Source organism: Elephas maximus, chromosome 5 (assembly GCF_024166365.1).
Source record: "Elephas maximus indicus isolate mEleMax1 chromosome 5, mEleMax1 primary haplotype, whole genome shotgun sequence".
Classification (NCBI taxonomy): Eukaryota; Metazoa; Chordata; class Mammalia; order Proboscidea; family Elephantidae; genus Elephas; species Elephas maximus.
The window spans coordinates 156,767,350-156,779,653 of record NC_064823.1 but is presented as its reverse complement, the minus strand read 5'-3'; the positions used below and the strand labels follow the sequence as shown (position 1 = coordinate 156,779,653).

The 12,304-nt window shown below is 45.2% G+C and overlaps 1 protein-coding gene across 2 annotated transcripts in view; it reads right to left on the bottom strand.

Annotated features, from left to right (window-relative positions):
- Nucleotides 1–12,304, bottom strand: part of ZBTB49 (zinc finger and BTB domain containing 49) — a 34,222-nt gene that overhangs the window by 2,578 nt on the left and 19,340 nt on the right. Inside the window, exons 5-7 of one of the 2 annotated variants that reach the window (XM_049886509.1) lie at nucleotides 6,641–6,828; nucleotides 6,383–6,465; nucleotides 6,133–6,294 (exon numbers count right to left, since the gene is read on the bottom strand). In XM_049886509.1, coding sequence (XP_049742466.1) covers nucleotides 6,133–6,294; nucleotides 6,383–6,465; nucleotides 6,641–6,828 — 433 coding nt within the window. The remainder of the gene's footprint in view (nucleotides 1–6,132; nucleotides 6,295–6,382; nucleotides 6,466–6,640; nucleotides 6,829–12,304) is intronic. The other variant, XM_049886510.1, reaches the window with a different exon arrangement.

Below are 12,304 nucleotides of genomic sequence, written 5' to 3'. Positions count from 1 at the left end.
AGGACAGGAACCATTCCCAAAGCCAACTCTTCAGACAAGGATTAGACTGGACTGTAAGGCAGAAAATGATACTGGTGGAGAGTGAGCTACTTGGCTCAAGTAGACACATGAGACTATGTGGGCAGGTTCTGTCTGCAGGGGAGATGAGAGGGCAGAGCGGGACAGAAAGGGGCTGAATGGACACAGAAATACAGGGTGGAGTGAAGGAGTGTGCTGTCTCATTACGAGGAGAGCAACTAGGAGTGCATAGCAAGGTGTATATAAATTTTTATATAAGAGACTTGATTTGTAAACTTTCACTTAATACACAATAAAAAGATTTTTAAAAATGCCTTTGAACAATCAACCAAGATGTCAGTGTCCATGCATTATATTTGGGGTGCTTTTTTCCATAAAACAAACAAAAAAATACCAAAACAAAATACCACAGTAATCTTTATCTTTGAGTAGTCACACCTGTGTTTTACCTACACCACCTAGGTTCTCTTTGCTTAACATCACAGTAAAACCATTTTTACACCTTGCTGTGTCGTCTTCAGAGTGTCTGTTTTCTCCAGAATGGGGTATTTTATGTATTAGGAGCTTCAGCGCCACTCCTCTGCAGAGACACTCGGGCTGCTTCCACCCGCTCGCTACCGTGGAGGATGCTCGGTGGACCTCTCTGGGCACAGGGCTTCCATCTTCTTCTTTGTTCTTTCTTTAAGATACATTTTCAACAGTGGAATTACTGGGCACAGGGATGACCATTTTTAGGGTCCCTACTATATAAAAAAGCAGCCCTGGTGGTGCAAATGATTTGTGCTCAACTACTGTAAAAATATGGCGGCATCCGACCTCGTCTAACTTCAGGTGAGGAAAGAGAATTTGCTTCGACATCGGCCCACAGCTGAGTCCTGTGGGGTCTGACATAGCTCCACACACCAACCTTTTTATCAGTTGACACCAGCCATCCCTCCCACGACACTCTACTTCTCTGCTGTGTTCAATAATTCATTGCAATGGCCCCACAGAATTCACAGACCATACTCACCACTATGAGGCTTATTAGGGAAGTAACAGGTTACAATCCAGGATCAGACTCAACTTGGAAGTAACAGGAACAGCTCAGGATATAGTTCTTCGATCAGGACAGCTTTTCCTTAGCTGCTGCCACCAGGCCCTCCTTCTCAGCCTGGGCCCTCACTCTTGGGCAAGTGTTACAAAGCTGTTCAGCTCCGCCATTAAATGTCCAGAGGCACCCCACTCCACCAGCAAGCTTCCTGCCTGAAGGTGCTCGGCTCTCTCACTCCATAGGTCGACAAGCCCACTATAGCTGCATTACTCCATGGGCCAGGAAGCCCACCACACTGTCTTGTGCCAGTCTCCTGGTTCTGCTGTTGTTTCTGTGCCACTGGACTCTGCCGTGCTTGCCACTGCTTCTCGCCATCTCCTGCTGTCTCAGGTGTTACAGCTCTCCCTGTCTCCTGGGTCTAGGACGTTCTCAGTGCAAGGACCCCAGGTCCAAAGGGCATACACTGCTCCTGGCTCTTCTTCTTGATGGTAGGGAGGTCCCCCTCCAACCTCTGGGATTGGCTCCCTTTAAGCCTAGCAGGATGGTGAAACTAACCAATCTCCTACAACGGTTCCAGGTACTTTATGTACATGGCTCTCATCTCCTCCCCCCTGCAAGGATTTTATGTACCTTCTTGCACTAGTAAAACTGTCCAATCCCCTTGGTGGGTCACAAGCACCTTATTTGCATAGTCTCAATCATTTTGTGGGAGTTACATGTCCATGACTAGAAAGGCCGTATTAAAGCAATTCACTGCACCACAACTACTAAGGAAAAGCCTGCTGGTTCAAATTCACCCAGCAGCTCTATGGAAGAAAGGCCTGGAGATCTGCTCCCATAAAGATTATAGCTCTGCTCTGTCATATGGGGTGGCCATGAGCCAGAATCGACTTGACGGCAACAAGTTTGGATTTTTGGTTTTAATACATATAAATTTTAGTCGTAGTAGTGTTGTCTTTCCCAACAAGAAAGAGATCCATATTTGTGCCCATTCCAAAAAAGATGATCCAACAGAACACAGAAATTATTGAACAATATCATTAATATCACAAACAAGCAAGACTTTGCTGAAGATCATTCAAAAGAGGTTGCAGCAGTACATCGCCAGAGAAGTGCCAGAAATTCAGGCCGGATTCAGAAGAAGGTGTGTAACCAGGGATATCACTGCTGATGTCAGATGCTGAAAGCAGAGAATACCAGAAAGATGTTTACCTGTGTTTTATGGACTACATGAATGCATCCAACTATGTGGATCATAACCAATTATGGATCACGTTGCAAAGAATGGGAATTTCGGAACAGTTAACTGTGCTCATAAGGAACCTGTACATAGACCAAGAGGCAGTCGTTTTCAATAGAACAAGGCGATGATGCTGCATGGTTTAAAGTCAGGAAAGGTATGTGTCAAGGTTGTATCTTTTCACTGTATTTATTCAGTCTGTATGCTGAGCAAACAATCCAAGAAGCTGGACTATATGAAGAAGACTGGGGCATCAGGATTGGAGGAAGACTCATTAACAACCTGCGTCATGCAAATGACACAACCTTGCTTGCTGAAAGTGAAGAGGACTTGACACACTTACTGATGAAGATCAAGGACCACAGCCTTCAATACGGATTACACCTCAACATAAAGAAAACAAAAATCCTCACAACTGGACCAATAAGCAACATCATGATAAAAGGAGAAAAGACTGAAGTTGTCAAGGATTTCATTTTACTTGGATCCACGATCAATGTACAGGGAAGCAGCAGTCAGGAAATCCAACAATGATGTATTGCATTGGGCAAATCTGCTGCAAAAGACTAAAGTGTTAAAAAGCAAAGATGTCACTTTAAGGACTAAGGTGGGCTTGACCCAGGCCATGGTGGTTTCAATCTCCTCATATGCATGCAAAGCTGGACAATGAATAAGGAAGAATGAAGAAGAATTGATGCCTTTGAATTATGGTGTTGGAGAAGGATTTTCAATATACCCTGGACTGCCAGAAGAAGGAACGAGTCTGTCTTGGAAGAAGTACAGTCAAAATGCTCCTTAGAAGCAAGGATGGCAAGACTACATCTCACATGCTTTGGACATGTTATGAGGAAGGACCAGTCCCTGGAGAAGGACAACACGCTTGACAGAGCAGAGGGTCGGCAAAACAAGAGGAAGACCCTGAATGAGATGGATTCACACAGTGGATAGAATGATGGGCTCAAGCGTAAGAACAATTGTGAGGACAGCACAGGACTGGGCAGTGTTTTGTTCTGTTGTACACAGGGTCCTATGAGTTGGAACCAACTTGATGGCATCTAAAAAGAACAGAGTTGTTTCCCCCAATCATCTTGAGGAACTTATTTTATTTTACATATAAATTCTAACAAGAACTTGTTAGACTTCCTTTGGATTCCTAGGCCAAAGAAGCGAGCGATGGAAAGGGGTATGCCCACATGAAGGAGATGATACGGGGAATCACATGTGGCATCTGGTGCACGTCAACGAAAGAAGAAACAAAAGAACTAAAAACAGACAGATGAGGACAACTTCTGGTCAGTCCGGCTGCCTGTGCATACACATTACCTCTGATCCCTCCCAAACCCTATTAAAGAAACACAGAATACACCACTCCTTACTTATCGACATGGTTAGGTTCCAAAGACCAGGTTGTTATGAGAAAAACAGCATTACTTGAAAGTGATGACATCGGATCACAAAATGGAGGATGACTACATCATTACATAACTGCCAAATTACATTACTACATAACTGCCAAAACACTGTGAATCATGGCCCAGACAAGTTGACACATAACCTTAACCATCACATCCAGTGTTACTCTCTCCTCGCACCTGGGCGTTTGTTACTGCCAGATGTATGTTGTCAATGTGCAAAATAGTCAGATACCAGATTTTTTACTATTGTCATAAACGGAAAACGCTGGATAATGGGCTAGTCCATAGTGATGAGTAGGTGTACATAATCCCAGAAATACAAGGGTAGCAGGAAAAGACTAACGGCACACACATAACGTCAACCAAAGTCTGGAAGATGACAGTGGTGGGTGGAGTGGCAAATAGCCTAGCAGGGCAGGTTAAGCTGAAACCCAAAGCCACTGCAGGACTCAAAGTGGCTCATGAAGCAGAGGGGTTGGAATTCCAGCCCTCAGCATCACCCCAGGTGGCTGGCCTGCTCCCACTCTCTGGGACAGAGAGCTCCAGAGGCAGGGACCCAGCAGAGGCAGGGACCCGACGCCATTCTGAGAGCAGGGCTTAAGCTGCAGCCTATGTGCTGAGTCCTGGGCCCTCCTCAGACCCGTTCCCTGGCTTGGCTCCCCAAATCCTCTCACCCAGATGTATACTGCAAAGGCAGGAAAGGGTAAGGCTTGCCTCTGGAAAATGCCAAGAGACTGACTGCTGGGGCTGCCTCACAACACGGGTGCCTGCGTGAAGTCCTCCAGTGGCCACGCCCACACAGTGTCCAGTGGTCGTTTCTGTGCCCATTTAGAACACAGGTGTGAAGACCTAAGGCCAGTTATTATTAGAGGCCATCAGGAAAGTCTCTGCTAAGAAAGATGCTAGGATAAAAAAAAAATTTTAATGCAGGGAACATAAGAAAAACAATGGCTATAGGGCAACGAAAAGAACTGTATACATGAAATAAGAAAACAATGTTATCGGGCAGAAACACTCAGAGAAGAAACAGCTCTTGGACATAAAATCATTATGGGAGAAATTAAATATTCAGTAGAAGTGTTAAGAGATGTAGTTGAGAAAAGCTCTTAAAAAGTAAAACAAAAAGACAGAAAAGAGGAGAGGAAAACCTGGAGGATCCACGTGTGTCAGGGTAGACCTGTGCTCCACAGGGTTTTCAGTGGCTGATCTTTTGGATGTAGATCCCCAGGCCTTTCTTCCAAGGTGCCTCTGAGTGGACTTGAACTGCCAACCTTTGGGTGAGCAGCCAGGTATGTTAACCGTTCGCACCACCCAGGGACTCAGAATAGCCAAGGAGCTGCCTAAAGTTTTATCCAGGAGAACTGTATGCAGTTTATATGGGGAGACACAAAGCTGCCTCCTGGCTCCATCCCAGAAGTCCCACCCTCTTCGAGATCCCAGTTACGATGAGAATGAGCCGCAATGAAACCTGCTCTAACTCCAGGCTTCCCACAGCCGGACTCTGAGCGCTCCCATTCGCTCTAAGCAGGTCATCCTGAAAATCTCAGCTCATTCTTTCACCCCATGACTCAGCCGGTGCTGTCCAGCACTTGCTGTGTGTGTGTAAGCAGGCACACACACACACACGCACATGGACACCGCAGGTCACATACACACACACATGCCCCAGCTCACACAAACAGGCACAAACCCCAGCTCTCTCTCACACACACACACACCCCAGCTCACTGGAGGCAAAGTGTGTCTGAACCCTGGCTCTGACAGTGTGACCACAGGTTACAGGTTACTTGGCCTGAGTCTCCGTTCCCCCCCGTGCAGTATGCACCCTGAAGCAGAGGGCTGCTGGCTTTCTGCTCGCCGTTCTTGATGACTTCAATGATGCTCGCTCATAATGAAGCCTCAAATGCCGAGAAAATGACCTTTGCTTTATAAATAAATGATCTCAATAAACCCTAACTCTTGACCTAATACCTGTTCCTAATTCTCTAGCAGGACAAACCAACCTGCCACCGCCCGCCCCAGCTCCAGCCTCGTGCTCTCACATGAAGCTGCACTCTAGAACGGGCCATACCTGCTGCTTGGGCGCCACGTGCGTGCCGCCCACACTGGTCACTGCCCATGCTGCCCATCCAGGCTGTGAGCACCTGACTGCAGGGCCTCCGTCTGAGCCATCTCTGTATCCTGAGTGTCTAGGAAAGTCCTCGTACCTCAGAGATGCTCAGTGAATGCCTGGCTCATGAATGTCTGAATGAAGGAAAGCAGGCCACGTGAGATATTAAAGAACTATCATTACTGCTATTTTACCTCTGAGGCGGCTTTGGCTGCCTACTGAGAGACAAAACCAGCCGAGGATGAAGCGGGGAAGAAGGCCAGCACCCTCCCATGTCATGGGGAGGGCTGTCTGACCCCTGGGTCAGGCCACTCACCACAGGCCGAGCAGCTGTAGGGCCGCTCCCCCGTGTGCCGAATCCGGTGCTTCACCAGCTTCCTCTGCATGTTGAACGACTTCCCACACTCGTCACAGGTGAAGACTTTGTCAGCTGTGTGCGTCTTCTTGTGCTCCTTCAGGTTACTGAAATTACTAAACCCTGGAGAGACCAGAACAGGCGTGAAGGTGAAGGGCGGAGGACATTTGATCTGTCATCTTCAAGCAGAAAAGCAAAGACTCAGCGATACCTCGGCCGCAGATGTCACACAGGTGTGGCTTTTCTCCCGAGTGGATGATGATGTGACGCTGGACATCCCCAGAGGCGGCGAACCTGCAACGCAATGAGAAAATTCAACCCAGAGCCTTGGGACATCACGGTTCCAAGTGAAATCCCGCTTCCTTCCTAAGGCTCCTGTCCTAGGTTTTCTCCTTGTGATTAACCTCTCTGCACTTTTTGATTATTCTCATGTGTGTCACGAGAAGCCAGCCAGAGGGTTTGCGTTTACCTGCGTTCCTCAGGGGTAGAGTAAGCCCTTACGTCGCATGTGTGGGAGCCACAGCTGCAGGGAACGGGGTTTCCCAGACAGTAGACTCTTACGTAACAGCAGCCTAGCACTGACCTCTTTCCACAGACCTCGCAGATGTACGGTTTTTCACCAGAATGCCGCCGTAAGTGAGTCTGCAAATTACCTGCCTGCAGAAAGAAGAAAGGAAAAAACACACAATAATGGAAGTTTTTTTTTAAGGTTTTATACGTTTAAAAGGAAAACTGACAGATCTCTCCAGGTTCCAGGCCAGATAAGCACAATTTCTGTGAAGCCATGTGCAAGGGCCAAATTCTACTCCTGGTGGTGGCAGCTGCCCAGCAACCTGCCAGACAGGTGATGCGTTTAAATTCTGTATCCCTGAGCCAAAGTCCTCCAGAGCCCCAGGCATGCCTCATCTCGGGAATGGCTCTGCGTGCGCTTTTGTGGCGCCTCCTCTCAGACGGGTCCCAGAGCACCGTGGAGGCTGCTCGGGTGGTCGCTAAGCCTGCATTTTAGATGGACTGCAATGTAGCTTTTCTCTTGTATTTCTTTAACAGGTTTTCACGTACTATTTTTTTTTTTTTAATCAATAGGAAATCAATATTAAATTGCTTAAAGTACAGTGAAATCGGAACCGCAAATGTCTCAGATGTTTAAAGAGCTACTTGCTCATGTTTCCGGTTAGGATTTGGAAACAGTCTGCCGTTGCTGTAACTTAATTGTCTCTATCTGCCACTTCCCTCATTTAATTTTTTATAGCGTTCCGTTGCAAAAAAAAAAAAAAGGAGCCCTGGTGGCACAGTGGTTAAGTGCTTCCCTGCTAACCAAAAGGTCAGCGGTTCAAACCCACCAGGTGCACCACTGGAGAGAGATGTGGCAGTCTGCTTTCATAAAGATTTACAGCCTTGGAAACCTTACGGGGCAGTTCTTCTCTGTCCCGTAGGGTCACCGTAAGTCAGAGTCTACTCAATGGCAATGGGTTTGGGGGTCTGGGTTGCAAAAAGCAAACAGAAAACCCTGAAATGAACGAATACAGGCCACGGGTAGTAAGGTACAGGCAGTACGCACAGGGACAAGCCAGAAAAGGTGCAGGAACAATAACAGCAAACTAACAAACGTGGCTTTTTAAATCTGCGAACCGTATTTTAAAGAAAATGCAAAGGCAGTTTATGGTTATAGGTTTGAAGGTGAGTCTGAAGTCTATCTGTGAGTAGAGACTTCCAAGTATTAAAAAACAGTCACCCCGATGTAACTCCAACAAGGAAGAAAAGGCCTGGTGATTTGCTTCAGTTAACGTCACAGCCAAGAAAACCGTGTGGAGCAGTTCCACCCTGTGACACATGGGGTCACCGTGCTGGGAAGCAACTCGATGGCAACTAACAACATTACTGCATACTATTCCTAACAGACTCTGGGAAACAGAGTTAGATACCACTTTTAAGACTCTAATAAACATGGCGTAGAAAAGACTCAGGTTTATTTCAGATAACCAAAAAGAAAGAATTTGGCAAAACTTTGGAAAATGTCTATCTTTCTATAGAATGACTGCTAGTAGCAACAGTGGAATAACAAATATTAACAGCAATGTACACTTGTTGGAATTCTAATTTGGCCTATGCACCCTTAGGCCTTCACATTATTGGATTACCCTGGGTAGTTGATAATATCATCTCTATTTTCTAGATGAAAAATGGAGATTCAATAGAAAAAGTTACTTGCCACAGTTACATGGCAGGTATTTGTTTGGGCCAGAAATTAATACTGGGTTTGTGTGAGTGAAAACTCTGACGTAAGGAGAAGACCTGAGGATGTGGAAGTTTCTAACCCAGAAATGGCTAACCTAGCATGCTCTGAATATTCAGTACGACTAAGAGACGGGGGCCACTCTGGAAACAGGCTCATCTGAGTTCTTGCTGCTAAGATAATATACCACTACCGTTTTACATCAGCCACTTCCAAAGCTCCGAAAAGCTGATCAGTTATGTAGGATTCTAATAGCACCATCTACCCAACTGTTCGGATATATCCCTCTTATACACCTTGCTATATACTCCTAGCTGCTCTGACCCTAATGAGACAGCACGCTCCTTCTCTCCGCTCTGTATTCCCCACGTCCATTCAACCAGCTTCTGTTCCCCCTCTGCCTTCTCATCTCCCCTCCAGATGGGAGCTGCCCACATAGTCTCATGTGTCTAGTTGATCCAAGAAGCTCACTCCTCACCAGTATCATTTTCTATCTTATACTCCAGTCCAAACCCTGTCTGAATGGTTGGCTTTGGAAATTGTTCCTGTCTTGGGCTAGCAGAAGGTCTGCGGATCATGACCTTCAGGGTCCTTCTAGTCTCAGTCAGACCATTAAGTCTGGTCTTTTTACGAGAACTTGAGGTCTTCATCCCATTGCTCTCCTGCTCCCTCAGGGGTTCTCTGTTGTGTTCCCTGTCAGGGCAGCCATCAGTTGTAGCCAGGCACCATCTAAGTTCTTCTGGTCTCAGGCTGATGTAGTCTCTGATTTATGTGGCCCTTTCTGTCTCTAGGGCTCATAATTACCTTGTGTCTTTGGTGTTCTTCATTCTCCTTTGCTCCAGGTGCGTTGAGACCAATTGAAGCATCTTAGATGGCCACTTGCTAGCGTTTAAGACCCCAGATGCCACTCTCCAAAATGGGATGCAGAATGTTTTCTTAATAGATTTTATTATGCCAGTTGACTTAGATGTCCCCTGAAACCACAGCCCCCAAACCCCTGTCCCTGCTACGCTGGTCTTCGAAGCGTTCAGTTTATTCAGGAAACTGCTTTTGGTTTAGTCCACTTGTGTTGACCTCTCCTGTATTGTGTATTGTCTTTCCCTTCACCTAAAACAGTTCTTGTCTACTATCTAGTTAGTGAATACCCCTCTCCCTCCCTCCCTCCCCACTCTCGTAACCATCAAAGAATATTTTCTTCTCTGTTTCAACTATTTCTTGAGTTCTTATAATAGTGGTCTCATACATTATTTGTTCTTTTGCAACTGACTAATTTTACTCAGCATAATGCAAGGGTTTTTATTTTTGATAAACTTTTGATATACTCTGTTGTTGTTAAGTGTCGTCGAGTTGGTTCCGACTCGTATCAACCCTACGTACAAGAGAACAAAACACTGCCCTGGGCCGAGCCATCTTCACGATCGTTGCTGTGCTAAGGCCCATTGTTGCAGCCATTGTGTCAGTTCATTGCATTGAGGGTCTTCTTTTTTGCTGACCCTCCACTTTAACAAGTGTGATGTCCTTCTCTAAGGACAGATCCCTCCCGATGACATGTCCAAAGTATGTGAGACGTGGTCTCACCAACCTTGCTTCTAAAGAGCATTCTGGCTGTACTTCTTCCAAGACAGGTTTGTTCATTCTTTCGGCAGCCCATGGTATATTCAATATTCTTCACCAAGACCATGATTCAAAGGCATTAATTCTTCTTTGCTCTTCCTTATTCACTGTCCAGCTTCCATATGCATGTGAGGCAATAGAAAACACCATGGCTTGGGTCAGGCGCACCTTAGCTCTCAAAGTGACATCTTTGCTTTAAATACTTTAAAGAGATCTTTTGCAGCAGATTTGCCCAATGCAATACACGTCATTTGATTTCTTGACTGCTGCTTCCATAGGTGTTGACTGTGGATCCAAGTGAAATGAAATCCTTGACAACTTCAATCTTTTCTCTGTTTATCATGATGCTACTAATTGGTTCAGTTGTGAGGACTTTTGTGTTGAGGTGCAATCCATACTGAAGGCTGTGGTCTTTAATCTTCATCAGAAAGTGCTTCAAGTCCTCTTCACTTTCAGCAAGCAAACTTGTGTCATCAGCATATCGCAGGCTGTTAATGAGTCTTCCTCCAATCCTGATGCCCCGTTCTTCTTCATACAGTCCAGCTTCTCGGATCATTTGCTCGGCATACAGACTCAATAAATATGGTGAAAGGATGCAACCCTGAGGCACACCTGTCCTGACTTTAAGCCATGCAGTATCCCTTTGTTCTGCTGAAACAACGGCCTCTCGATCTAAGTAAAGGTTCCTCAGCAGCCCAATTAAGCATTCTGGAATTCCCATTCTTTGCGATGTTACCCGTCATTTGTTACGATCCACACAATTGAATACCTTTGCATCGTCAATACAACACAGGTAAACATCTTTCCGATATTCTCTGCTTTCAGCCAGGATCCATCTGACATCAGCAATGATATCCCTGGTTCCACGTCCTCTTCTGAATCCAGCTTGAATTTCTGGCAATTCCCTGTGAAATTCCTTCCATCTTCTTTTGATGTTTCTTGCATTGTTTAATATTTTCCCCTTAGAATCCTTCAATATTGCAACTCGAGGCTTGAATTTTTTTCTTCAGTTCTTTCAGCTTGAGAAATGCCAAGTGTTGATTTCCCCTTTTGGTTTTTTATCTCCAGGCCTTTGCACATTTCATCATTTTTTAATATTTTACTTATAAAAAAAAATTTTTATACTCTATATCAATTATATCCTAAGTGCACAGACTACATCTTAGAAATTATCTATAGTTGTGTCCATGAAAATTCTAGCAAGTAGCAATAAGGATAATAATGGCTACCATTTATTAAGAGATCACCGTGCATAAAGCAAGGAGCCCTGGCGGCTCCAGCAGCCGTGGTGCGGGAGAGAGACCGGGGGTCTACTTCAGCAAAGACTACAGCCTTGGAGACCCTACGGGGCGGTTCTGTTCTGTCCCACTGGGTTGCTGTGACTCGGAGTTGACTCGGATAGCACACAACAACAACGGGCATAAAGCAGGAGACCCTGGGTTGCACAAACAGTTAATGAGCTCAGCTACTAACGGAAAGGTTGGGAGTTTGAGTCCCCCCAGAGGCACCTTGAAAGGAAGAACTGGCAACCTACTTCCACAAAATCAGCCATTGAAAAAATCAGAGTAGAACAGTTGTACTCTGCCACACCTTGGTTTGCAGCTGGTGGCTGCAGGAAGCCCTTCGCTAAGCAGCTGCAGTTATTATTTCACTCAGGCATCCCGGTATCCTTATAAAGTAGCATTAGTCCCACTTTGCAGAGAAGCAGACAGAGGCCCTTAGAGGTGTTAACCCTCCGCTAACGAGTGTTAGCAATAAAGGAATTTCAATGCTTTCTAAGTAAATGCTATTTTAAATTCAGATGGAGTTGTTAAAAGTTTAAACAGAAAAATTCTCCTGTAGAGAAGGCCTAACATGACTTGTTTGATCATCTGTATAATAAACTCCTTATGACAGTAACTTGAACCTCAAAATTTAAGTATGGACAAACCCAACACATAGACGCTCATTTCACTGCAGTGGAGTGTTTCATCAACATAAAAAAAAAAAAAAAGTCAGTGAATTACAAAACTTTAGAGATGAAAGGGATCTTAGATCTTAAAAGTCATCTTATCAGGAGTTCTTAGACTTCAGGATTTCACTAAGTAATAAAATTAAAATGAAGAACAAAACAAAAACCTAGGGATTAACATAGAGATGTCATCTAAGTAACAATGAGCAGTGTATCGATAAAAGAACCCAAAGCACGTAAGATACCACCTCTAACATTTTATAACTTAGGGAGAGCTTATTAAGATGTCGGTAGTTTTGCATTTTCACCACGGACTAGGTGCAACTCTGGTGCCT